Source organism: Saxophila tyrrhenica, assembly GCF_035928015.1.
Source record: "Saxophila tyrrhenica strain CCFEE 5935 chromosome Unknown scaffold_10, whole genome shotgun sequence".
NCBI lineage: Eukaryota > Fungi > Ascomycota > Dothideomycetes > Mycosphaerellales > Extremaceae > Saxophila > Saxophila tyrrhenica.
Window position 1 is genome coordinate 791,379 of NW_027041742.1, and position 21,730 is coordinate 813,108.

The 21,730-nt window shown below is 54.9% G+C and overlaps 11 protein-coding genes across 11 annotated transcripts; 5 read left to right on the plus strand and 6 right to left on the minus strand.

Annotated features, from left to right (window-relative positions):
• Positions 1–1,694: 1,694 nt before the first annotated feature.
• SPC25 (kinetochore-associated Ndc80 complex subunit spc25) lies at positions 1,695–2,552 on the minus strand (the record flags this gene model as incomplete). The annotated part of the gene is made up of 2 exons (XM_064804089.1): positions 1,695–2,254; positions 2,312–2,552. 2 exons carry the CDS (start codon positions 2,550–2,552, stop codon positions 1,695–1,697), a joined length of 801 nt encoding a protein of 266 aa, XP_064657890.1.
• A 406-nt stretch (positions 2,553–2,958) lies between these two features.
• On the plus strand, positions 2,959–5,947 carry LTR77_006850 (uncharacterized protein; the record flags this gene model as incomplete). Its single annotated transcript, XM_064804090.1, has 2 exons — positions 2,959–4,192; positions 4,242–5,947. 2 exons carry the CDS (start codon positions 2,959–2,961, stop codon positions 5,945–5,947), a joined length of 2,940 nt encoding a protein of 979 aa, XP_064657891.1.
• A 478-nt stretch (positions 5,948–6,425) lies between these two features.
• LTR77_006851 (uncharacterized protein) lies at positions 6,426–8,621 on the minus strand (the record flags this gene model as incomplete). Its single annotated transcript, XM_064804091.1, has 1 exon — positions 6,426–8,621. One exon carries the CDS (start codon positions 8,619–8,621, stop codon positions 6,426–6,428), a length of 2,196 nt encoding a protein of 731 aa, XP_064657892.1.
• Positions 8,622–9,197: 576 nt separating this feature from the next.
• LTR77_006852 (uncharacterized protein) lies at positions 9,198–10,529 on the minus strand (the record flags this gene model as incomplete). Its single annotated transcript, XM_064804092.1, is given in 3 exon segments — positions 9,198–9,460; positions 9,478–10,101; positions 10,229–10,529. 3 exon segments carry the CDS (start codon positions 10,527–10,529, stop codon positions 9,198–9,200), a joined length of 1,188 nt encoding a protein of 395 aa, XP_064657893.1.
• A 246-nt stretch (positions 10,530–10,775) lies between these two features.
• LTR77_006853 (uncharacterized protein) lies at positions 10,776–11,147 on the minus strand (the record flags this gene model as incomplete). The annotated part of the gene is made up of 2 exons (XM_064804093.1): positions 10,776–11,081; positions 11,136–11,147. 2 exons carry the CDS (start codon positions 11,145–11,147, stop codon positions 10,776–10,778), a joined length of 318 nt encoding a protein of 105 aa, XP_064657894.1.
• Positions 11,148–11,773: 626 nt separating this feature from the next.
• Positions 11,774–12,763, plus strand: LTR77_006854 (uncharacterized protein; the record flags this gene model as incomplete). The annotated part of the gene is made up of 1 exon (XM_064804094.1): positions 11,774–12,763. The coding sequence occupies one exon, from the start codon at positions 11,774–11,776 to the stop codon at positions 12,761–12,763; it is 990 nt and encodes a 329-aa protein (XP_064657895.1).
• A 155-nt stretch (positions 12,764–12,918) lies between these two features.
• Positions 12,919–14,753, minus strand: LTR77_006855 (uncharacterized protein; the record flags this gene model as incomplete). The annotated part of the gene is made up of 3 exons (XM_064804095.1): positions 12,919–14,017; positions 14,073–14,376; positions 14,432–14,753. The coding sequence occupies 3 exons, from the start codon at positions 14,751–14,753 to the stop codon at positions 12,919–12,921; spliced, it is 1,725 nt and encodes a 574-aa protein (XP_064657896.1).
• Positions 14,754–16,376: 1,623 nt separating this feature from the next.
• On the plus strand, positions 16,377–17,319 carry LTR77_006856 (uncharacterized protein; the record flags this gene model as incomplete). Its single annotated transcript, XM_064804096.1, has 3 exons — positions 16,377–16,674; positions 16,818–16,993; positions 17,059–17,319. The coding sequence occupies 3 exons, from the start codon at positions 16,377–16,379 to the stop codon at positions 17,317–17,319; spliced, it is 735 nt and encodes a 244-aa protein (XP_064657897.1).
• Positions 17,320–17,490: 171 nt separating this feature from the next.
• TIF34 (translation initiation factor eIF3 subunit) lies at positions 17,491–18,513 on the minus strand (the record flags this gene model as incomplete). The annotated part of the gene is made up of 1 exon (XM_064804097.1): positions 17,491–18,513. One exon carries the CDS (start codon positions 18,511–18,513, stop codon positions 17,491–17,493), a length of 1,023 nt encoding a protein of 340 aa, XP_064657898.1.
• Positions 18,514–18,741: 228 nt separating this feature from the next.
• Positions 18,742–19,761, plus strand: rrp4 (Exosome complex component rrp4; the record flags this gene model as incomplete). Its single annotated transcript, XM_064804098.1, has 1 exon — positions 18,742–19,761. One exon carries the CDS (start codon positions 18,742–18,744, stop codon positions 19,759–19,761), a length of 1,020 nt encoding a protein of 339 aa, XP_064657899.1.
• Positions 19,762–20,598: 837 nt separating this feature from the next.
• LTR77_006859 (uncharacterized protein) lies at positions 20,599–21,500 on the plus strand (the record flags this gene model as incomplete). Its single annotated transcript, XM_064804099.1, is given in 2 exon segments — positions 20,599–20,708; positions 20,723–21,500. The coding sequence occupies 2 exon segments, from the start codon at positions 20,599–20,601 to the stop codon at positions 21,498–21,500; spliced, it is 888 nt and encodes a 295-aa protein (XP_064657900.1).
• Positions 21,501–21,730: the final 230 nt, after the last annotated feature.

A 21,730-nucleotide genomic window follows, 5' to 3' on the forward strand; every position in this document is an offset into this window, starting at 1 on the left:
GCTCCGGCATAATGCAGGGACCGGAAGCAGGCATGAAAGCTGCGGTATACTCGATCACCCAGCTCGACCTCTGAGATACCCACTGACAGGCTCTATGCTTCTACGTAGATCTATCAAGGTCTGTACAGCAACAACTCCGCCCCTTTGGCACCATCTTGCGGCACTGGAAACTGTACGTTCCCGGAATTCACATCACTCGCGGTTTGCAGCCAGTGCGCAAATGTGACCGACTAGACCGTCCGCCAGTCGATCAAGAGACATAATTTAACTGAGAATGGAACCTACGGGCTATTCAATATCACCTAAGGCCTTCCGCGCACATCAATGAGCATTGTTTATGGAACCAATGAATTTTTGTCGACCACTAGCCTATCACTGGGACCCTTTCGCCTGGTAATGCGCACTTTACTTCTGTGTGCACACCTACGCCTGGCGCTTGAACAATGGCCAGTCGACTGTGGACATACTACCTTTGAGCCACGGATCCGATCTCAGGAGCGGAGATGCAGGGCGGATTGTTCTCGATTTTGATGCTGTTGGGAATTTGAGCCATGAATCGGAGAACGCCACATTCACCGTGCCAGCTGGTCCATTCTGCTCACTATCCACCTGGCTGAACCACGCCTATGCGGGTGAGAATTCGGTTGATACCGCCTTGGTTCCCTCAGGCACGTACGTCAGCGACATCATGTAGTTGTTCACAATGACAAGAGATATCAATGCTCTCTTCAAGAATGTAGCGATGTCCATGACCAACTACGTCCGCTCTGTCGGATCGTCTGGTCCCTCTCCAAGCGTTCACGGGGTGGCGTACACTACTCGGACGTATGTGCATGTCAAATGGCATTGGTTCATTCTGCCGATACTGCTCTCAGCAACGGCCTGAGTGCTCCTCATTGCCACGATCCTGAGGACTACACGCCAGAACATGCAGGTGTGGAAGACCAATAGCGTCGCTGTGCTTTATCATGGTCTAGAGCCGGACCTACAGCACCGCGAACACCTCTCACTGGCGCAGATGAAGGCCCAGGCGGATGGCAACAGCGCGAAGCTTCAGAAATATTATGCCAGCAGGGCATTGCTAGTGTCCGCGGAGAGGGACAGCGAGTATGAGCTGCTGCCGAAGCCGATCGCTCCCGGCCATTGTTGATGGAAGTGCTATATACCCTGGCGAATAGGTTCCCGGTTAACCGTATGCCCTAAAAGCAACCCCATGTCGCAACCCATTCCTTCTCGCCTACCCTTGACGAAACCGTTCTTCCTCTGAACATCTTAAACAACCCGAATGTTGCTCGTTCCGTCGATCAATCATGGTGGATGTGTTTCGCATTGTTTCGGAGTCATTCGTATTCGCTTTCGCCTCTCTCGAGCCTCTGCAACTAAGAATAAATCGCCGTTTGTAATGATTAAATGGAGTGTTGTCTTGAGAACAGCATCGTCATAGACTTGATATTGTGCGGAGCAGCATCGCCGTTCTTAACTAAGTGAATGCAGGTTTGTTGCATGTCTGGCGGGGAGGGATGAAGTTGGGCTGTGCAAGCCTGCTCAGCACTGCCCAAACCACCATAAGATCCGGCCGACCGGGGGCCAAGAACGCGTGAAAGCGGCGACAAACATATCCTGGAGAAATTGAGACGTAGCAGTATGAACGAATCATGAGCACCGCTTCGGAAGGTGTGAACATGTGCCTAGTCCTACGAAGCAAATGGCAGCGTCTCCACGAACAAACGTCTCATCGCCTTCAGAAACGGGCCGACATCCTTCGTCTCGTTCAACGTCTGTACAATCTCCTCCAGTCGCTCCTTCTCAAGCTTTGGCTTCGACGTCGCGACCTCATATTCCGGCCCACCCAGCCGAAGCTCAAACCAGCACTCCTTGCTCTCGTCCTTTTCGTCGATACAAGCGAACACGAACCGGAGCTGATCTTCCATTCCCGATGCACTGCCCTCGATCCTCAGACCCAAGCAGTGCTCCCAGAACCTTAGTTCCGGAACGTTGTGCCGTGCTTGAGCGTCCAGACTCCGCTGATATGCCGACTGCGCTTCTCGTTTCTGCTTGATTGTAGCCTTGAGACTGCCGATGTCGTCTTTGAGCTGGTCTCTGCGCGCGATGTGTTCTTCCTTCTGGGCCGTAAGTGTTTGGATGGCTTCGTGCATCTCCTCTGTCTCTGCTGCTTCTTTGGCAAGGTTCTGCGCGTGTGTGCTTGACTTCGATTGGAGCTTGCTGATCTCCTTTTCACTTGCGCGTCGTGACTCTGCGTCTGCTGTCAGCGTCCTGTGCGCCTACATGAACTACCATGCCAGGTGCTCACCTTCCAATTCGGCCACATTCATGCGGAACGCGTTGTGCTCGTCCAGTACCCGCTTGCGGCCCTTCTCGATGAACTCGTCAAACCTCACTGTGAACTGGGCCATGCGCTCGCGCAAATCGTTGAAGCCAAAGTCAATAGTAGGTAGGCTGTCGGCCATCGAGGTTGTATGCGCGCCATACTGTGATTGCGAGCTAGAGAATGAGTTGCCGAAGCGGCTTGGTGTCATCGTAGCTGCAGCCATCTCGCCGGAAGGGTGATGGTGGTGGTGATTGTCTTCGCGATTGTGCAGAGTCCGGAAGATTACGAGAGGAGGTGCTGTTGCGATTGCAGACGTAAAGGTGGTGGAGTCGCAGTCGCAGAGCGCCAAATTCGGAGTTACATGTAGTTTGTCAACAAACGTTGGCACGGACGACCGGCTCTCGCGCGCCGACCCGCAACGCTAGTTCAATGAAGACTTCACCTGAAAACACGTCCACCTTTCTTTAGTACAGCTCCAACCCGCCGGACACACGCATTCTGAAGGATCAGCCGGCAAGAACACGATAAAACCTATTGAACAGATCTCGAAGTTTCGGCAGTAGCGTCTCAGCAGCAGACGACCATGTCTGGACCACATCCACACGTCCATCGAAGAAAGCGCTCAGGATATGGGTGAGCGCGACCGCGATTCCGCAGGCTACGGCTCGCATGAACGACCTCTGTATCGACCAGACAAATCGCAATGGACGTTCGAGCGCTCTACTGCCTCTGCAACATCTCTTTACGCGGTCGGATCACCACGGACTGTTCATCACCAAGAGGACTCCGAGCTTCCAGCCCATGATGAACCGAGCAAAGCGCCACCATCTGCGCGGCTAGTGAGCCAGACTAAAGCTCTCCTAGCGAGAGCCCCGGAGCTGCAAGCAGCTTCTGATTTACTTGCACCACTTGCTCGAGTATCTGACGTGATCACACAAGCAACGGACCGCCATGACCCTGGAAGGTCGAATCTCCTTGTCTCAACAACAGTATCCGACAAGGCCGTTAGAAAGCCCGCACGTATCGTGGCGTATGTCTCCGGATCGACAGGAAGCGATCTGAGGGTCTCACAAATCCAGCTTCCACGGCAAGGGTGGGGCAGCGTGCACCGTCCATGCCTTCGTGTCCCCACTGTGCACGGCGAAAGTACGAAATGGATAGGCCCCGGCGCACCTATACAAGGACTTGTTTCTGGGCATCCGGATGGCCGAGGGAACACGTATTTAGCTGTTCGCCTTCCGACTAAAACAGTGGTGCTTAGACCGGTGATGAGCCATGCACCTAGCTATACGGAGTCCCGCCTGGAAACACACTCTGTGTATGAGTTCACCTACCCGGAGACCGGAGAGACACCTCACGCCGACGTTGCATTTGACCCATGGTTTACCCGCCGAATCGCTTTCGTTGACCGGACCAATCTGTGGTCAGTCTGGCAGCTGCCTGGCGAGAAAGGAGCCGGACCAAAGCGCGTATGCCAAGGTTCGCTCCACAATGACGCTAGCCATGACAATGCGCAAGCTGTTGACGACGGCTGGGCACGCATTGCCTGGGTCTTTGATACGACCCTCATCGCAGTGTGCAACAGATGTCAGCTGAAAATCTTCGAAGTCTCAGAAGGCTTCTTCTTCGAAACTTTCAACTACGATGTTGCCCTAGAGAGCGGGTCTGGATGGATCTTGGACATGGCCGCTCTGGAACAGACTCCTCGCATCCTCTGCATACTGACGACAGAGCATCTGGTGGTCTACAGCATCAACAGGCGGCCTGGATCAAACCTTGTGGTCCACCGATCTATTGCGATCCGTCACTACCGCAACCCGGAGGACATAACCTTATGTCTGCGCCTTGTCGAGACCAAGCAAGGTGATTCTCAAGACTGATCAGGCTCGTGGTTGGTGCTAATCGATTGCAGACACTGCTGTCATTATCTTCTCAACCGCCACTCCAACGATTACCGTATACACTCTGGACATCTCAGATGAAACATTCGTTACCACGGACGACGCTGTCGAGCTCGTCCTTTCGCGGTTCCTACCAGAGAACTCTGCGTCACATCGAATCGTGGATCTGTACCTCAGCGAAGGCTTCTACGACCAACTGGAAGGTCAATCCATCGACGAGCACGACGCCGAAATGCCTCGCCTCTACAGCATCTTCTCTCTGGATAGCGCTTCGGCACTGCACGAATGCATGTGTGCCACTACACCACATCTCAGTCCACCAACATGGCGAAAGGCTCTCCCCAAAAGCGTCACCAGAGTCGCGAACGACGACTTCATGGTCGATGATGACGATGTCGAAATCGCTGCAGAGTCTGCCCAGCTTGCACGACCACAGTCTGCATACGTCCAACGTCGACGGGCAGAAGCGCTCCCTACCACCGGAGATGAGTGGACGATCGGCTACAAACTCAGCGTTCGCCAGCTCAATGATGTGGATGTCTCACAGGTCACCAATGTCGATGAAGTCTTGGAAGAAACGCGCGATGCTTTACGCAATGAGAATAGTGTACATGATACGCCACTCAAGACGATCAGAGAGCTTACAGACGGCGAGTTGACCATCTCCAACCTCGGGCGTAGTAATCAACAGCTCAACAGTCTCAAGGTGATTGCTGTGAATGGGATGCGTGGGGATGCTGAAGTGGACGAGCCTCGAAGGCGGCCAACTCTCTGTCCCGTAGCACCTCCACCAGCTCTCGAGCTCCCGGCCAATGCTCACTCCGAGCCCTTCTCGGTCTACGATCAGGCAGCGCAAAAAGTCTTCACAAGCCATTTGCCTGACGACCTCCCAGAGTTGGTGCGGCACACCAGAGAACACCTGGCACAACGCATGGGTGTAGAGCTAGCACTCGCTAGCCAAGTCTTTCGCCTCGAAAGCGCAGAGCCAGTGGAAGAACCGGAGCAAGAGCCACAAAGCCAGGAATGGAAGCTGCCACTGCGTTCAGCGCCTGCCTCCTACTCGCAGCAGCCTGGCCCGACCATCGATGCCAAATTCTCGAGCCAGCTGCAAGGTTCGAGTCAATCGCAAGTCTGCCCCGAGCTTCAGCCACCTCCGCTACCTACCCCTTCGGCATCAACATCCGCACCTCAATCAAGCGCAACGGGCACCAGCTACTCGACCGCCCAAACATCGCAATCCCTCGCCCGCCTAAGCCGCTACACCGCATTCACCAACGCAACGACCACACCAACTCTTCCCCGCCGCCTCAACCGCGTCCTCACCCATTGGAACCTCGGCGACAACCCTTCAACCTACGACTGGCGCACCACCAGCCACACCATCTCCCAAAACGAGAACGCCGGTCTCTCCAACGAAGACATGACCGAGCGCGAACGTCAGCGTGTTCAGCGCCGTGCAGAGCGGAACTTGCGTCGCCAGCGCCGCGAGGCAGAGGAGAGTCAAAAACAGCAAGCGCTTAGTAGCCAGGCGCCGTACGTTGTGAGCGCGAGTCAGCCGAGAGCGGCGGCGCAGGCGATGAGTCAAGGGACGCAGCGGGTGAAGGTGGGGAGTCAGAGTCAGGGGATGAGCCAGGAGCAGATGGTGGCTAGTCAGGTTTTGCCTGGCAGGCATGGGGGCAGGGGGCCGGCGAGGAAGAAGAGGAAGTCTGGGTTCTGATCTCAACGCCCGTGGTAGATCAAGGGACGGATTGTTTTCGTAATGGAATGAAAACGAAAGAAGAAGAAGCGACACAGATACTCTCAGCCCATTAAGCGCCATTTGTAATACTACCAAAGTACATGCTCTGTGGGTATCTCATCCCTCCCTTGATTCTCTGTAGCCACCGCACCTCTAGTGTTTTCAACACTGCGAGGCTATATTACATATTCTGACTCAACCGCCTCAACCCGGGCACCTTCTCCCGCTCAATCGCACCGTCCCCTTCACCCCAGAAACAATTCATCATCCTTCTCCACCCAGGCACCTCCGAAACAGCCTCGGGTGGCGGAACATACCTCTCTCCACTCCCACGCTGCCCACCACTTTCAAGTCGACTAGCTGCACTGCGTCTCCCACTCTCACCTTCACCTTCACCTTCATCTTCATCAGCACTGGTCCTCGCACCTCCAAAGTCCACAGTCAACGGGGCATAGTCCTACCAATCCCGCCCGTGCCCCTTGAAGCCACGACTATCCAGCGCCGGCACGCTGAACCCATATCCCTCCGTATACCCGCTCGTATCCTCGGGGTTCTTCTCGACTCTTATAGTAACGTCTAGTCCATCCAACCCCGCAAGCCCGGTGCGCGTGAGCCCAGTGGCAGCAGGGTGCGCGGCGCCGGCGTGTAGTTCACCCTTGTGGATCGGCTCGCGCATGTTCTTCGGCAGAGTGAAATCCGTTCCGTCGCCGTGCTCAGCTGCGTCGCCGTTGGCGAGAGCGCCGTTCGGGGCGCCCGTGCTGCCGTGGTTCGGGTGCGATTCGGCGATGATGGCGTAGTTGCGGCTGGGCATGGTGCACTTGTTAGCGGCGGCGGACTTGGGCTTGACGCCTGGTTCGCCGGCGCCGGGTTGCTTGTCGAAGAGCTCGAGGAGGGTCTCGTCGGTTTCGTGGTCGAGGTGGTGGATCTTGTTGCGTTTGGCGAGCAGATTGGCGACGGCTTGCGGTGGGGGTTTGTTGGTGATGGCGCTGGAGATGATGTTGGGGACGTAGCGGAAGTCCTTTTCAGCGGGGATGTTGAGCTCGGGTTTGCTGTAGAAGCGGCCGAGGGCTGTGAGGTGGACGTCGCCACCGAGGATGGTCACGCGGACGGAGTGCTCTTTGGCGAGGTTCTGGATGCGATGAATGAGATCTTTGCGCTCCTTCTTGTGTTGATGCGCTGTGTAGTGGTCGTCCAGGTCATCGAGAAGATCCACGCCACCGTCAAACTGGTTGAAGAGACCTCCAGCAACACCGAAGCGCTTGTTCAGGAAGCGGATAGGGCCGATGAGAGGAGACTGCAGAATGTTCTCCAACCATTGCAATCGCGGGTATGCGATAGGCACACCAAGAAGCAACACAAGATGCTTGATCTCGCCATTGGACTCTCCGATCTTCTTCGAAAGATGGTTGAAGAACAATTCGTATGTCTCCGGGTAGTTGATCTGGTGGCGAGTCCGCTCAGTGCGCGCATCGATTCCAGCATATGCGATACGCTTGCCGAGTTGACAGTACATGTTGCGACTGCGCTCTTCGACGTACGGTCCTGCTCGAGGGCCCATGATGTAGGACGGATCTTCATGCGTTGGCTTCATCACAAATGTGCGCTCCAGCTGCACTGGATCCAGCGGCTGGCCTTCAGTCTCCAGCTTGGGTGCGGCAGCCTTGGCACTGTGGACACCGTGATGCTTCGACTCCTTCGCTGCGGTCGTGAAGGTGGATGCAGGCGGTGGGATGTGGTGCTGGAACAGCATGTAGTACTTGTGCGCTACGCCGCCAATGCCGCGGAAGACGGCGCATTGCATGAAGTGGTCTGTATACGAGCCAAAGCCGTCGATGATGTCGTGATCGTCCCAGATGTTGAGCTGCGGTATCTGCGCATTGGCAGCGGCGAAGGGCTCCGTACCATACCAGGTCACGTAGTTGTCGTAGTAGTATTGATCACACCTAGCGCGCATGTCCTCGTCGAACGGGAATTCGCGGCGCTTCCTGGGGTTTCCGATGGCAGTCCAAGGCTTGAGCGGCCCATCCGTGCGCACGCTGTCGTTGTATATCTGGTCGCCACCACCGATCATGACATGGAAGGGCTGCTGGGCCTGCATGCGGAGCACATCGTTCCACAGCGACGGTCCCTTCCACGTCTCCATATCCGTGCCGACCGAGAAGCCGTTGCAGGAGTGAAACATGATGCGGAAGCTTTCATGTTTGGATGGCACCCAGAAGCGCGTGGGCTTGTCTGGGTCCTGGCGGTGCATACCACCCGCAGTGACCATGTCCGGGATTAAGTATTCCCATCTCGACTCCTGCTCTTGGAAAGGGAGATCGATCTCGTAGTTGAAGAAGGCCTTGCGCGGGTCCTCGTACAGCTTGATCGCCTCAAAGGTACGTTCGCGCGTGTCGCCCCCAGCGCTGGCATCATTGCTCCCCGTCAGTCCGCCGAGACGCAAGCGCAGAGGCTCTGGTCGCTGGCCAGGAGTGGTGACGATGAGCACACTGCCGTGCCATATCGGGTTGGACGAGTGCTCGTTGCTCATGCGGCGGTAGTTGAGGAGGGGCCCGCAGATAACCTCGAGGTGCGCGGTCGTGCTGAGGACTTGCGGTCCATTGCCCACCCCGCTGACCGGCGCCTGAGGCGCGGCATCGCCGTTCGTCGTCATGCTCTTTTGCCTCTATGAAGCTCGTTCGTGTTGCTGTCACGGACAATCAGAGACGGCGCGCTGATCGGGAAGGCGACCTGTTTGGTGGAAAGCTCCGCTAAGACGAGAAACGAATGGCGGAGGTGGTAGGACAGCGCGACAATGGCGGCGTGTCCGGGGGGCAGTTGTAGTGAGAAAGGATAGAAGAGCAGTATCTTGGATCTTGGATAGCAACGGGCTGGAAACAAGGCGTGCAGCACTCGGACGCGCACGGCCGGACGCTTGGCCAACGTCGAATAATCATTGACTTTAGCACATGACACTCTATTGTGGGAGGTGTTACACAGACGATGTCGGACGTATTCCTTCTTGAGCTACTGGCATGTGACACGAATTGCCAACTCGATGTTGTTCCTGCCCAACTCATCCCCTTTCATTTCCGTCTTGAAGCCGCGCGTGAATGCACGTGAATGCAAGATGAGATCGCTCCACCACGCTACTCTAGAGCACCACGCTAAACTCGGCTCTTTCCCGGCGCGGCATGCAACATCATCACATGCTCTCACCACCACCACCACCACCACCACCACTCTCTTCCTACTCATCGTACCGCACAAACTCCCGCACATCCTCCACCTCCCCCTCCTCCACCACCACCATCCCCGTCCCACTAGCGATCTTCTCCCCCTTCCAATTCCTCAACCTCCACACCTTCTCACTGCGCGCGACCCCTTTCCCGCTGTTACTCGTCACACGCCCCAACGGCGACGCTTTGAACTGCTTCAGCAGCGCCTTTTGCTCCTTCTTTTGCTCGGCTTTCTGGCGTTCGCGATGCGTGGGGATGTGCGCGCAGCTGGTTCCTGGTCTTCGACTTTACGGCGCTTTGAGGATGCGAAGGCGTTCGCAGCGGAGCGGTGGACTTCTTCTTTCAGGCTTAGGAGGCTGGCAGAGCTGGCTGGCAAGGCGGTGATGCCGTTGAGGAGCTGGTTCGCTGCCGACTTCTTCTTGGTCTTCGACTTTGGGATCCGGTTCATCGCCACGGTGTTGCCGTTCGTTTCGGATACGTTGCCTTCATAACCTTCAGCTTCTCCGTCGAAGGCGCCTTGCTCGTCCGTGAGGAGCGCTGGGTCGATGACGAGGCTCTTGCCGCGCGTGAGTTTTTTCTTCTTCGGGGTCGCGACTGTGCTGTCTACAGCAGGGTCGTCGTTGCGGGCGGCAGGGGGCGAAACGGGTCCGAGCATATCGTCCATCATCTCCCCGGCTGAGTTGTTCTCGTACCCATCCTCGTACCCGTCGGCGAAGTAAGGCATCCTCGCAGACGAAGGAGTACCGAACATGCCGTTCTTATGCGGTATGAGCTTCCTCGCTGGTGTCTTTCGAGGCGCGGCGATTGAGTGCTTCGGATTCACGCTCGGTGCGATCTTGTATCCTTCACCTCCCTCGTGGTAAGAGTGAGGTAGTGGTGCGTCGAGCTTGTTGACGTAGTCGAAGACGCCTCTACCTGGGAGAAGTGTCAGGTAAGTTGTTTCGTTTGTTTAAACTTCCGGTCCGAGAAAGGAAAGGTCAGAGCAGGCAGCAAGCGATTCATTTTCCTGTGTCAGAGTGAGCAGTGAAATGTTTGAACTTACCCTTTCTCAACTTTCGTTCACCGAACTGTTCCAGTTCAAACTCCGGCAGCGCCTCCTTTGACTTTGGTGCAGCGAGCCTTTTGAAGAAGCCCAGGTCGACTGTCGTCTTCTTCGACGGAGAGTCTGGTTGCTCGACGTCTTCGTCACTGCTCTCGTCGCTCTCACACCTGTCTGCTTTTCCTTCGACCGTTTCCTCCTCGTTGAATTTGCCGTAGAGGTCTTCATAGTATTCAGGATGCTTAGGCCCTTGCATGAAGCGGATTTGCTTGCCGCTTGTCGGTGGTGGTGTTGGGAAGTCCATCGTGATGGTGAGGGCAAAGCAAGAGTGACCGGAAGTAAGGTAGTGGTGCTCGGATAAGATGAGTTCTTTTCGAAGTGAGAGGAAACAGATAGTGAGCAGTAAGAGGGTATGCCTGTAGTCGAATATGTACACCTGAAAAGCGACAACTTCACTTGCCTTCTGTATCCAGAATGTTACACGACCCCTCCGACCCACTGCCCACCTCTTATCGTCCCATCACTACCGCTACCTCAATATTCCTCGAGCTCACATCTTCGGCTTCCCGTTCTTACCCTCAGTCCCCCTCGCCCCCCTATCCTCCTCCGTCGGCTCACTCCCACTCGGCTCCGCCTTCAAACTCACCGGATCCCCCAACTGACTCCGATTCGCCTGCTCCCCCTCCTTCGCACCCTCTCCTCCTACAGGCCTCGCGCGGTCGGCTTTGTTCGGCATGTCGTGTTCCGTAGGCTGGGTGTTGGAGGTTTCGGCTTTGAGGGAGACAGGGTCGCCGATTTGGGTGGGGTTTTCGGATGCGAGGTCTTTGAGGGATTTCTTGGGGGAGGATTTGAGGTCCTGGGTAGGGGGTGTTAGTGAGGGAGATTGGGTAGGGGAGGGAGGGGGGCTTACTGAGGGAGCCATTGTTGGGGGGCTGAGGGTGTTGCTGTTCGTTGTTCCGATCTGTCTTGCTTGCTGAGTTATGTGGGTTGTAGTAGACGAGATGGAATAGAATTGCCGGAGAGAAATAGGAAGAGATCTAAAGTGCTTCCTACGTTGACCTACGGTACAGCTTACGAGACCAAACCTCGGCCACTTCGATGGTGCTCGGTGGTGCTCTGGACCTGCGTCCGCTCACATGCTACTCAGTGGAGTTGAATGTCGTCAACGACAATTGTTGGCCGAGGTGCTTTCCCAATACAGTAAAGCTCGATCTCGCTCGGGGCCAGCCGTCACTCAATCTTGCATTGGCATGTGAAAGTCAACATGAACTCTTCCTTAAGCGCCTCATCATACGCGCCTATACATGAGGCTCAGCAGTACGACGTGCATGCATCGACCTCAAGCCTTCTTCAAGAGACGCCTATCAGATGCGCCATTTATACGAGCGCTTAAGAATGGGCGGCAACGTGCTGTGCCGTACTCTGAGTCAACACTAAGTAGTCGTCACCCTTCCCTAGGTATTCTCTTCTCTCTTCGCCCTTCCTTTGATATGCTCTTTTCCTGTTACTACAGAGGAGACTGTAAGTCATCCAACAAAACCTCAAAACATGTCCACCCAAACCTCCGAGTTCCGTCTGTTTCCCAAGCTTCCTGCCGAATTGCGCGAGGAGATCTGGTGTCTCTGCCTTCCACATCGAGTCCGCGAAGTGAATCAGGCGGTCCCTTACATTATATTCTACGACCGTGACAATCCCAACAACATCGACATCGGCCCGTGGCCGTGCGAACTCTGGGAGACGACGTTCGAGAATAGACGCCCACCAGTAGTCTCGTGCGTATGCTGGGAGTCCAGGAGTGTCGCTTTCAAGTCTGGCGGGATGCTGCCGTCGAACTTCACTCGCGATTGGCCCGTGGAAGCTCAATGGCACCATACGATGGAAATCATTGACGGATGGCGAGATCGCGCCCGAGACACTGTTCATTCGAGCTGGGAGTCTACCTGCGATGTTGATTGGCCACCGATCTACGATCATGCGCTTCCCTTTCTCGCATGGAACGCATCGGACGGGTCAGTCGGCGGTTCAATGAGGATCGAAGGCATTGACCCCAACTTTGACATGGTAGATCCCTTCGATGAGCAGTCCACGGATGATGAGTTTGATCCCAGTTGGATAATCCCTGTGTCCCAAAGGAAGCTCAGCGACGGCGACCGTCGCGATTTTGAGGCTCTCAAAAAGTTGCCAAAATGGCTGGTAGTGATGCGTATTATCGTGGTGCATTCCGACTTCAAGTCCGCAGTTATGACAGGCCTGGTTGGATTGCTTGGAGACGCTCGCATACAGGTCGTCGATGTGTCCGAAGAGGACAAGGTCGAGGCCTATATGCAACTTGCGGAATCGTGCGAACATAAAGCCGATATCGCGATCGCCCAGAAGTTCCATCGAGAGTCCGCAGACTTTTCGGAGCATTTGGTGAAAAGAAGTATCGCACGCCGTTTCAATCCGGAAGCTTTTCCAGTAGAAGCAGATATGCGGCCCGCCGTCATGTTCCGGCTATGCACGCGCATGTGCAACCATGTCGGTCGGGAATCTGTTTGAAGTGAGGATGAACATGTCAAAGGCAGGACCGGGAGTGATTCCAGCAAGGTCATGACTGCGGACGGTACTGCGAGAAGGCTTTGGCCGTCGAATGGGTGTTCGAACCGGATGTTGGCAAGTAGTGATTAATGCATTCGCTGTTTCCATGACGGTTTTCAGCGTCCACCGGCTGCTTCCGCCTTTTCCAGCCCCGATGCGTCCAAGAATCTGTCTTCACCGGTATGGTCGTCCACGGGGCTGGAGGTCTCCGATTTCTCATTATCAACATCCTTCGCGTTCTGACGAGCAGGAACACCCATCTCCTCGTCCAGCTCCAACTCCTCCTCGCTCGAAGTGCTGAGCTGGCTTCTCGGCCTCTCACCAGCCGGCTGATCCTTCTCGCCTTCCGGGGGCTTGTCGCTTGCGGGGGCAAACTTAGACTTGATACGTATCTGTCGCCCGAATTTGTAGAATAGGAATGGAATCGGCATGAGCAAGACGGCAACACCGCCGAGCAAGCTACCGCCGCCGCCAACGCCCAGCGCTGTAAACATGTAGTCCGTGAAGAGTGGCGCAGCGGCACCAGCAGCGGATCGTGCGACGGTATTGGCGGCGAGGGCGGATGCGGCGAACATCAAGTATGAGTCCGTCAGGTAGTTGAGGTACCCAACGAAGATGAGCAGGATGGCCGACGAGAGGAACACGCCAGCCATCGTACACGCGATCCAATGCACCGAGTTGTACTCCGCCGTCCATGCGAACCAGAACATTGTAATCGGGAACATGACCCCGCCTAACATAGCCATTGGCAAACGATCTTCCGGCACGAGCTGATGGCCAGCGAGCACCTTCTTCTTGTTCTGGTTTGTGTCCCAGAAGACGTACATTCCGCCGAATACCGCCCCCACGACCGTCCCGATCAGAGGCAGCTCGCCTACGCCGGCGTTCCAGCCTCGCTTTTCCTGGAAGACGATTGGGTAGATGGAGAAGAGCATGTAAAGAAGCATGTACACCACTGAGATGTAGATCGCGCAGAGGAGGGAGATGGGGTCGAAAAGGATGATCCAGGGTCGTACAAGGGCGACTTTGAAGATGCCGATAAGTGAGCGGTCTGTGACTTCGACTGGAGCCTGCACGTTTTCGTAGCCGGGTATTTGGGATCTTCGGATGCGCTTCGCCTTGTTCATGAGGACCATGCTAGGTAGAGTTTCCGGGATCGTGAAGAGCAGGATCATGGTTGCGAATGAGAAGAAGATGAGTTCGTAGAATACCCATCTGTGAAGCTTGCAGTCAGCAGGCGTTCGCGAGTCCGCTTTCTTGAAGCACTTACCTCCATCCAACAGTAATCTGTATGAAGCCTCCAGTGACGGGACCAAGAGCCGGTCCAATGAACGTCATCATACTGAAGAGCGCCATGGCGTTACCGCGCTCGACCGGGCCCCATATATCTACCAGCACGCCTGGAGAGTTGGACAGCGCGGCTGCTGCGAACGTCCCAGTGATGAAGCGACCGACGAGCAGCCCTGCGAAGGTAGGCGTGAAGGCGCAGAGAAAGGTAAATGCAAAGTAGCCGACGAAAGTGAGGTAGAAAATCCATCGTCTGCCGTAGAATTCGGACAAAGGTGCCCATACCACTGTATGACTGTTAGATGCCATTCGACTCTCCATCATGGCAAACAAGATACTCACAAGGTCCAAACACATAACCAAGCAAGAAGAGCGTAATCACCAGTCCGGAGGCTTCTCTAGAGACTGCGAATGTCTCACTGATGCCCTGTAGAGCGCCGGACGGACCGCTGGATGCGAACGTTGCGTTGACGACAAGAAGGACCGAGACGAACGTGATGTACCATCGCCGAGCTTTGCTCCAGTTCTTCGGATTTTCGATGTCGCCAGGAGAAAAGTCGAGCAGTCCATCGTCGTTCAAATGCGGAGTCGCGTTGTCCTTGATGCCTTTGGAGCGATATGGCTTGGCCACAGGCCGCGACATGATCCTTTCAAGCTTATCCATGGCCGCCACCGTCTTTCAGAGACTCTAGTGATAAGGAATCGTTGTTTCTGATGCAGAGCTTCCCCTCTATCGCAGAAGTCAAGAAGAAGAGAAGAAGAGGAAGTCTCGAGGAAAAGGGAACACGCCACACAAGCAAACGGACGGAATACGTCCGTACGATGGATGAAGATGAAAGTCCGAAAAGCCTACCGCGCATTGATTGACAATCTCCTTGCAGATGTGATGGGTTCCTATTGCTGCCGGTCCGGTTAAGCGGCACATTCTTGACACCCCAACGACCGGTACCAGATCGCCTTAACGCCGTGGCGACGAAGCTTAATCGTGACGACATTGCATGTGATTGTCTACTGATCCTCAACCTCACTCTCTCGTCGAGGAAGCGGTGGAGATGTCGGTCACAGTTGATAAATGAGCAATGGTATGGTCTTCGGTCTCCTTGTCTTCATGATGGCGGTAGGTTGTGGTATTAAAGAATCAAACCTGACCTCAGACGAGATCCACCTGGACCGCGGCATTCCCGCAGGCGGGCCGCTACCCACAATATGTCGGCTCTGGGAAGAACCGACGCCGAGCAGGAGTCAGGACGAGATTAGATTTCGTAGAATCCTGACCCATCTCGCAAGGATGCCGGAGCCTCAACAGCCGCTGGTGATTAGTGAACGAAGTTATTATCAGCCGCATCAAAAGGAGCGAGAAGGACGTCTACTAACCCATCAGCCAAATTGAGAGCTTAGGAAGGCCCGATCTTTGGCCCACACAACGAGAAGATCAGACGGCGAATCCAACTGCGCAGTCATCTGATCTGGATCTAAAGGATGGTCTTCGGCGACTGCTGAACGAGCAGCTCTATCAAATGGCACTCCAGAGATTTAAAGACGCTATCGTCACTTCCGGAGGGCAACCACACATGGCGATATCAAACACCGAGTCGGCGATATGCCATGTAAAAAGGATCAGAACTATCTGACCGGGCAAGAAGATCAAGGGCATGATGTGCGCAACGTTTGATCAACGCTGCATCTTGACCACGCTTCAGCCCAGGCGGCCGCAACGACCATGCTGTAAATCGAAATATTTGCCGGAGGGTTTAAGTCCATTCGAGATTGCCGAATACACTCCCTCCACTCAGAATCTTGCCTGGCACATCCCCAGTCATCCTCGTCCTCTAAGCAGCACCATCCAATGTCACCAGTGGTCCACCTGCTTGACAGGGAAGCGAGCTTTCTAGAAGGTAGTGCAAAGAAGCTCACTGTAAGTGCCACGATGGCTGCTCAAGTACTCATGCTTGGTTTCATAAAGCAAAGCAGTTATTAGATCGAAGAGTGTGAAGAGTAGTCCATGTGGTAAGATCTTGACAATTGATCAGGTACGATCTTGTGTTTCACGGCGAGGGCCGAAGTCCGCATAGTCGTCAGCACACGAACAATTCAGGACTTCGGCGTTGTACACCTCAATGATTGATAACAATGTCTGTGTAGCACGATGAGAATGATGATAAGCGCTATCATGTAGTCAACGCAGTGATGGATATAAAACACAGGTAGTTGCCGGTTTAAAGTTCACAACTCAAGAGAGCCGGGCAATCCATTACTTCCACAGCTTCCTCTTCTCGCACAACCAAACATGTCGCCCGACACCCTCTCACTTGCAGGAAAGACTGCTCTGGTCACAGGATCTGGCAGAGAAACCGGCATCGGTGCCGGGATTGCGAGAGCGCTGGCCCGCAACGGCGTAGCTGCCGCGATCCATTATGTCTCGAAAGACTCCAAGGCGCGGGCTGAGAATGTAGCAGCTGATATTAGCAAAGAGTTCGGCACGAAGGCCACCGTCGTGCAAGGAGGGGTGGAGAGTTACGACACCGCGAAGGACATGGTTGAGCAGATTCTGAAAGAACTTGGTGTTGATCACATCGATATTCTCGGTACGTCCAGGGGCGGAGTGAGGTCGATTCGTGATGGTTGGAAATGCCTGACTGTTCACATCTTCCAGTCAACAGTGCAGCGGCTGCACGCAACACCTCTCTGTTGGAAGTAGCATAAGATCAGCTCGAACATGAGTTTGCAGTTAATGTCTTCGGCGTCATTTACATGACACAAGCTGTTGTTGGCGTCGGTCGAATGCCGGAGGGTGGCCGCATCGTCAACGTCGGCTCCATCGCTTCGAAGGTGCTGGTCCCGCCACCAATATATAGTACGACAAAGGCTGCGATGGATGCTCTGACAACGCTGTGGGCCGGCGAGGTAAGCTCCCTTTGGCGTTCCTCAGCTCTCTGAGCTCAAAAGTCATCTGACAAACCGCTGCACAGCTTGGCAAGAGCCGTGGGATCACCGTCAACACACTCGCACCTGGTCCGGTTCCAACAGACATGTCGACAGCGTACCTGGTGGCCCCTGACGGGTCTCCGACTGACCTTCAGCGTTCGATGTATGCACAGACGCGAGCTGCTGATCGCCTCGGATCAGTGGAGGATGTAGCTGATGCTACGCTTCTGCTGGTGTCAGACAAGAGCCGCTGGATCACTGCACAGTACATCTCAGTGAGTGGCGGGATCACCGGGACCACGTAGTTTGGGACTTCGTCGAAGCTGAGGAACGTTCATGAGAGACACGGTGGTGGTAGCAAGGTTATGGAGTAATTCGTATAGATCACTCACAGTGCCCACCTGCACGCCAGGAACGCCTTGCTATGCGGACCTCCCGCAGCCCAAGCCCAGCATGACATCGAGGTCGTTCATCCTTCAAAACCGTATTCCTTGCTCCCTTTCCCTCTCCACCTCATACCTGAACTCGTAATAGCTTTCGTCAAAGTGATGCACCCGTACATATCCGTCCTCACCACCACTTGCGTAGCACTTGCCCGTGGGGTCGACAGCCACATAGTTGAGTGGCCCGAAGTGACCTCTCACACGACCAATCTCCTCCTCGAAAATCTTGTGGTAGAATCTTGCCTCGAACTTGCCTTGCCGTGCGCTTGTTGTCGTTACGTCCATAGCTGCTTGTCCACCGCCCAGAATCACGTATTGAACTGGGTCTGGCGTGATGGCAGCTGAGTTCAATGGAGTGTCGGTAGGGTATGTCTTCATGACCTCCAGGGAGTCGGCTGCGTGTAGCTTGGCAGTCTTATCCTTCGACGAGGTGATGAAGTATGTTCGGTCCGCCGACCACTGCAGGTCCGTGACTTGCATGCCGTCGTCGTGAGAAAAGGCGTTGTGCAGCATCTCGCCGCTCTTGGCGTCGTACTGACTCACACTCCCATCCTCGTGCCCGGTGATGATGTACTTGTTCAAGTAGCTGAATCCCGCGACCGTGACCTTTGGCAGCTCGTCCACCACAATCCTTAGGCTCGGCTCATCGCCCTGCTCCGCCTCCACATCCTGCTTGATGTCGTACACAATGACTGTGCTCAACTGGTTCATCCGCTTTTCCGTCACGCCCAACAGCTGCCTCCCATCCTCGCTAAACTCCACTCGCTTGATGCTCGTAGTGAACTCCCATGTCTTCAGCAGTCTACCCGTTCGTACCTCCCACAGTCGGATGGTGTTATCAGCTCCGCCTGAGGCAAGGAAGGTGGTTGTTGGGTCCACATCGACAGTCCATAACGCACCCTGGTGGCCTTTGTATGCACCGAATCGCTCGCCGTTGGCGCTGTACCAGGCGCAGATGATGTGGTCTTTACTGACGGAGAAGAGGAGGTCGCCTTCTTTGCTGAACTTCACTTGTGTGAGCGCGCGCTCGTGTCCAGACAGTAGTATGGGTCTCATCGTCGCTGTGTCTGGGTGGAGGGTTGTGTGGAGGAGTCACGCTCGAAGTTTTGGAAGGTCGAACTCTTGGCGGAATTTCTGCTTTTGCCTGAGGCAGCCTTGCAGGATGAACACGTGAGAAGTCAAAATCGACCTCAAAGCACCTTGAAGAAGCAGCCATCAACATATGATCGCCGGCATGCTTGGGACATAGGCCTCACGCTATCAAGAGAGACTCAATCAGGCACTATGGCCATTTCGGTGCTCCCACCCGCGCCAGCGCCGGTGCCAACGGCTCACAAGACCCAGGATGGCGATTCTCCCGTGGACGAAGACGACATGGACATCGATTCGCTACCCACCGGCCACCAGCGGACTGCTCAAAACATCCTCACACCTGGACAGCTTGTGACGCAAGACCCGCAATGGATGCGAGGACACGGCACATTTAATGCGGATGACTCCGATGCTGTGAACATCCGCTCCACTTTGGCGGGAACACTGCAGAAGACCAACAAACTCCTCAGCATCATCCCACTTCGCGCACGCTACACACCAGAGATAGGTGACCTCGTCATCGGCCGGATTGTAGAGGTCCAGTCCCGGCGCTGGAAAGTTGATGTAGCCGCACCCTTACTTGCGAATCTGCTCCTGTCATCCATCAACCTACCAGGTGGTATCCTACGAAAACGCACGAGCGTGGATGAACTCAACATCCGGTCCTATTTCTCGGAGGGAGAGCTGCTGGTAGCAGAAGTCCAGCAACTCTTCCAAGACGGCAGCGCAAGCTTGCACACCCGCTCGCTCAAGTACGGCAAACTCCGCAATGGCTACTTCCTCAGCGTTAGTGGCATGGGTGGCGGTAGCGGAGTAGTGAGGGCAAAGCGACAGATCTTTACGATGCAGACCCGCCGCGGTGGCGAAGTCGACTGCATCCTTGGTGTCAATGGATACATCTGGCTTGCAAAGCATCTGGACGAGAAGAAGGAGGATGTTGGTATCAACAAGCTGGAAGAGGCCGCTGCTGCTGATACGACCATGTACTCGAGTCAGAACGATGAGATTGCTGCGGAGACGAGAGCTGAAATTGCGCGGATCAGCGGGTGTATCAGGGCTTTGGTGGAGAACGGTGTCAAAGTAGAGGAAGGAACGGTCAAGATGGCGTATGAGGCTAGTCTGGAGATTGATGAGCTCGAGGGCGAGGTGTCGTATTTGGGAGGCGAACGAGGGAGGAGCGTGGTCGAGATGGTCCTGAGTGGAAGAGGCTGAAGCACGGATAGCATGGACTGCTCAAAGAGCACCTCAGTGTCATGCACATGGTCTGTTTTTGCTGCGGCGAAAGGCTGGAAAACGATGGCGAGGAGTTTCGCAGACCAGACACCTGCCCACCAGAGCCGCTGAAGCATCGAAGGAGAGGTCTAGGCCATCAGGTTCTCAAATCAAGCTCGAAGGCTAAGCGAAGCGACAGCCGAGTGCGACCTATCTATTCAACGCATGATGCCCGCAGGACGCCGGAGCTAGTGACGTTGCGATGCCGTCGAGCTATGACGTCGAACTAGCATGACCAGCGAGAAGAGGTGGTCAACGAATGTAGCTGAGACAGCACTTCCAAGCGCACAGTCTGCCTCTTGGACGAAGGAAATCCTCCCAGTGTGTTATGTTGCCATTGGAGCCCGTGCTGAGATGGCCTGGTCGAAGCGCCTATCTGACAGTTCACGAAGTAGCCTTTGGTACAGCAACTTGCCATTAGAGGTCAGACGAACAGACACAACTTGTTTGCAGCGATTCCTATTTCATTTCTTGTTTCCACGATGGGCGGTCCTACCTGCGTTGGACTATTTCAGTACCTTCCATGAAAGCTGGACTGAGCCAAATCGGCGGTGCCTCCAGGTGAACTATACTTGGAGAGCTAACGATACTACACAAAACCGGCCACCGGGCTCCACAACACTCAAGCAAAAGAGAGGCAACTCTCCTCCACATCACAGTTCCTCCTCTAACGTAAGTCTACGTAGACGACTGTGGTAGAGGTCAACTCCGAGCTCATCAGCTGCTGCTACATACTGATTGGCGGAATGAAGTCTGAGGGTGAGACCGGACTGGACAATGGGACATCGATCTTCCGCATCCGGAACTGGCAGCATCCACGATAAAGAATCAAAGAAGTGCTTCTGCAACAAAGAAATGAGACCGAGTCACCCTACAAGAAGAGGCGGGTATGTCTCGACAGTGCTCGTTCGCACGGCTCAGCGCTGCTATCTCGAATCACGCTCGCGGATATGGCAAAGACGAAGCAATCAGGAAGGCCAAAGAAGGCTGCTTCCAAACCTCCTCCAGCTACCCGACAGGCCTTGACGCCTACTGTTCCGGCGAAGAAAGCTGCTACGACGAAGAGTGCTGCTCCGGCGAAAAAGGCCGCATCCAGCGGGAACGCTCTCACTATGGACAAGTTGAACAAACTCGGGAAGATTAGGAAAGAAGAACCCGACAGTGAAGAAAAGAAGAATAGGGCCGACCGCGCAGAGAGAAGAAAAGCAGACGCGGAGAGAACGGCTGCAAGAGGGGCCAATGCAGCGCAAGGTACTGGGAAGACAGCAGCTCCCTCCAAGGCCACGAAAGCTGCGAAGAGGCGAGCCACGAAGAAGCCAACCACAAAAGGCGGCAAAGCGAAAGCAGCCAAGGTTACCAAGCAGAAGTCTCCACCGCCGTCACGGCCATCTACGTACAAGAACGCCGAGAAGTACCGCAAAACGGTACAGAAGCTCATCAGCCAAATGGAGGCGGACGGTGACGGCGATTATAGCGACGTAGTCGAAACTTTGCACGAAGTGGTTACCCGCAGCTTGAATGGAATCATTACTCGACGGAACAATGATGTCGAATCAGACTCGTCGCCGCGCAAGCCTGGGCGTCGCACTCGAGCGAATGCTGCCGCCGACGAAGAGGACAAGGTGAAGGACGAAGACGTGAAGAACGAAGACGTGAAGGATGAAGAAGATGATGAGTAGGAGTAGATTGATGTGTTTCATTTCCGCAAAAACTTGATTTGTTCCAAATCGAAGACCGCGTCTCCTATGCCATGTCGTACAAATCACCCTTCTAGACGAATCGTGCCGCTCCTTCACCTAGGAAACTGCAAGAATGCCGCCCGCCATCAGCATACAATCCTAATATCTATATGTATCATGTCGTACCTGAACCACATCAACAGTCTCTTGCCGTGCCCTCTGTGTCTCTA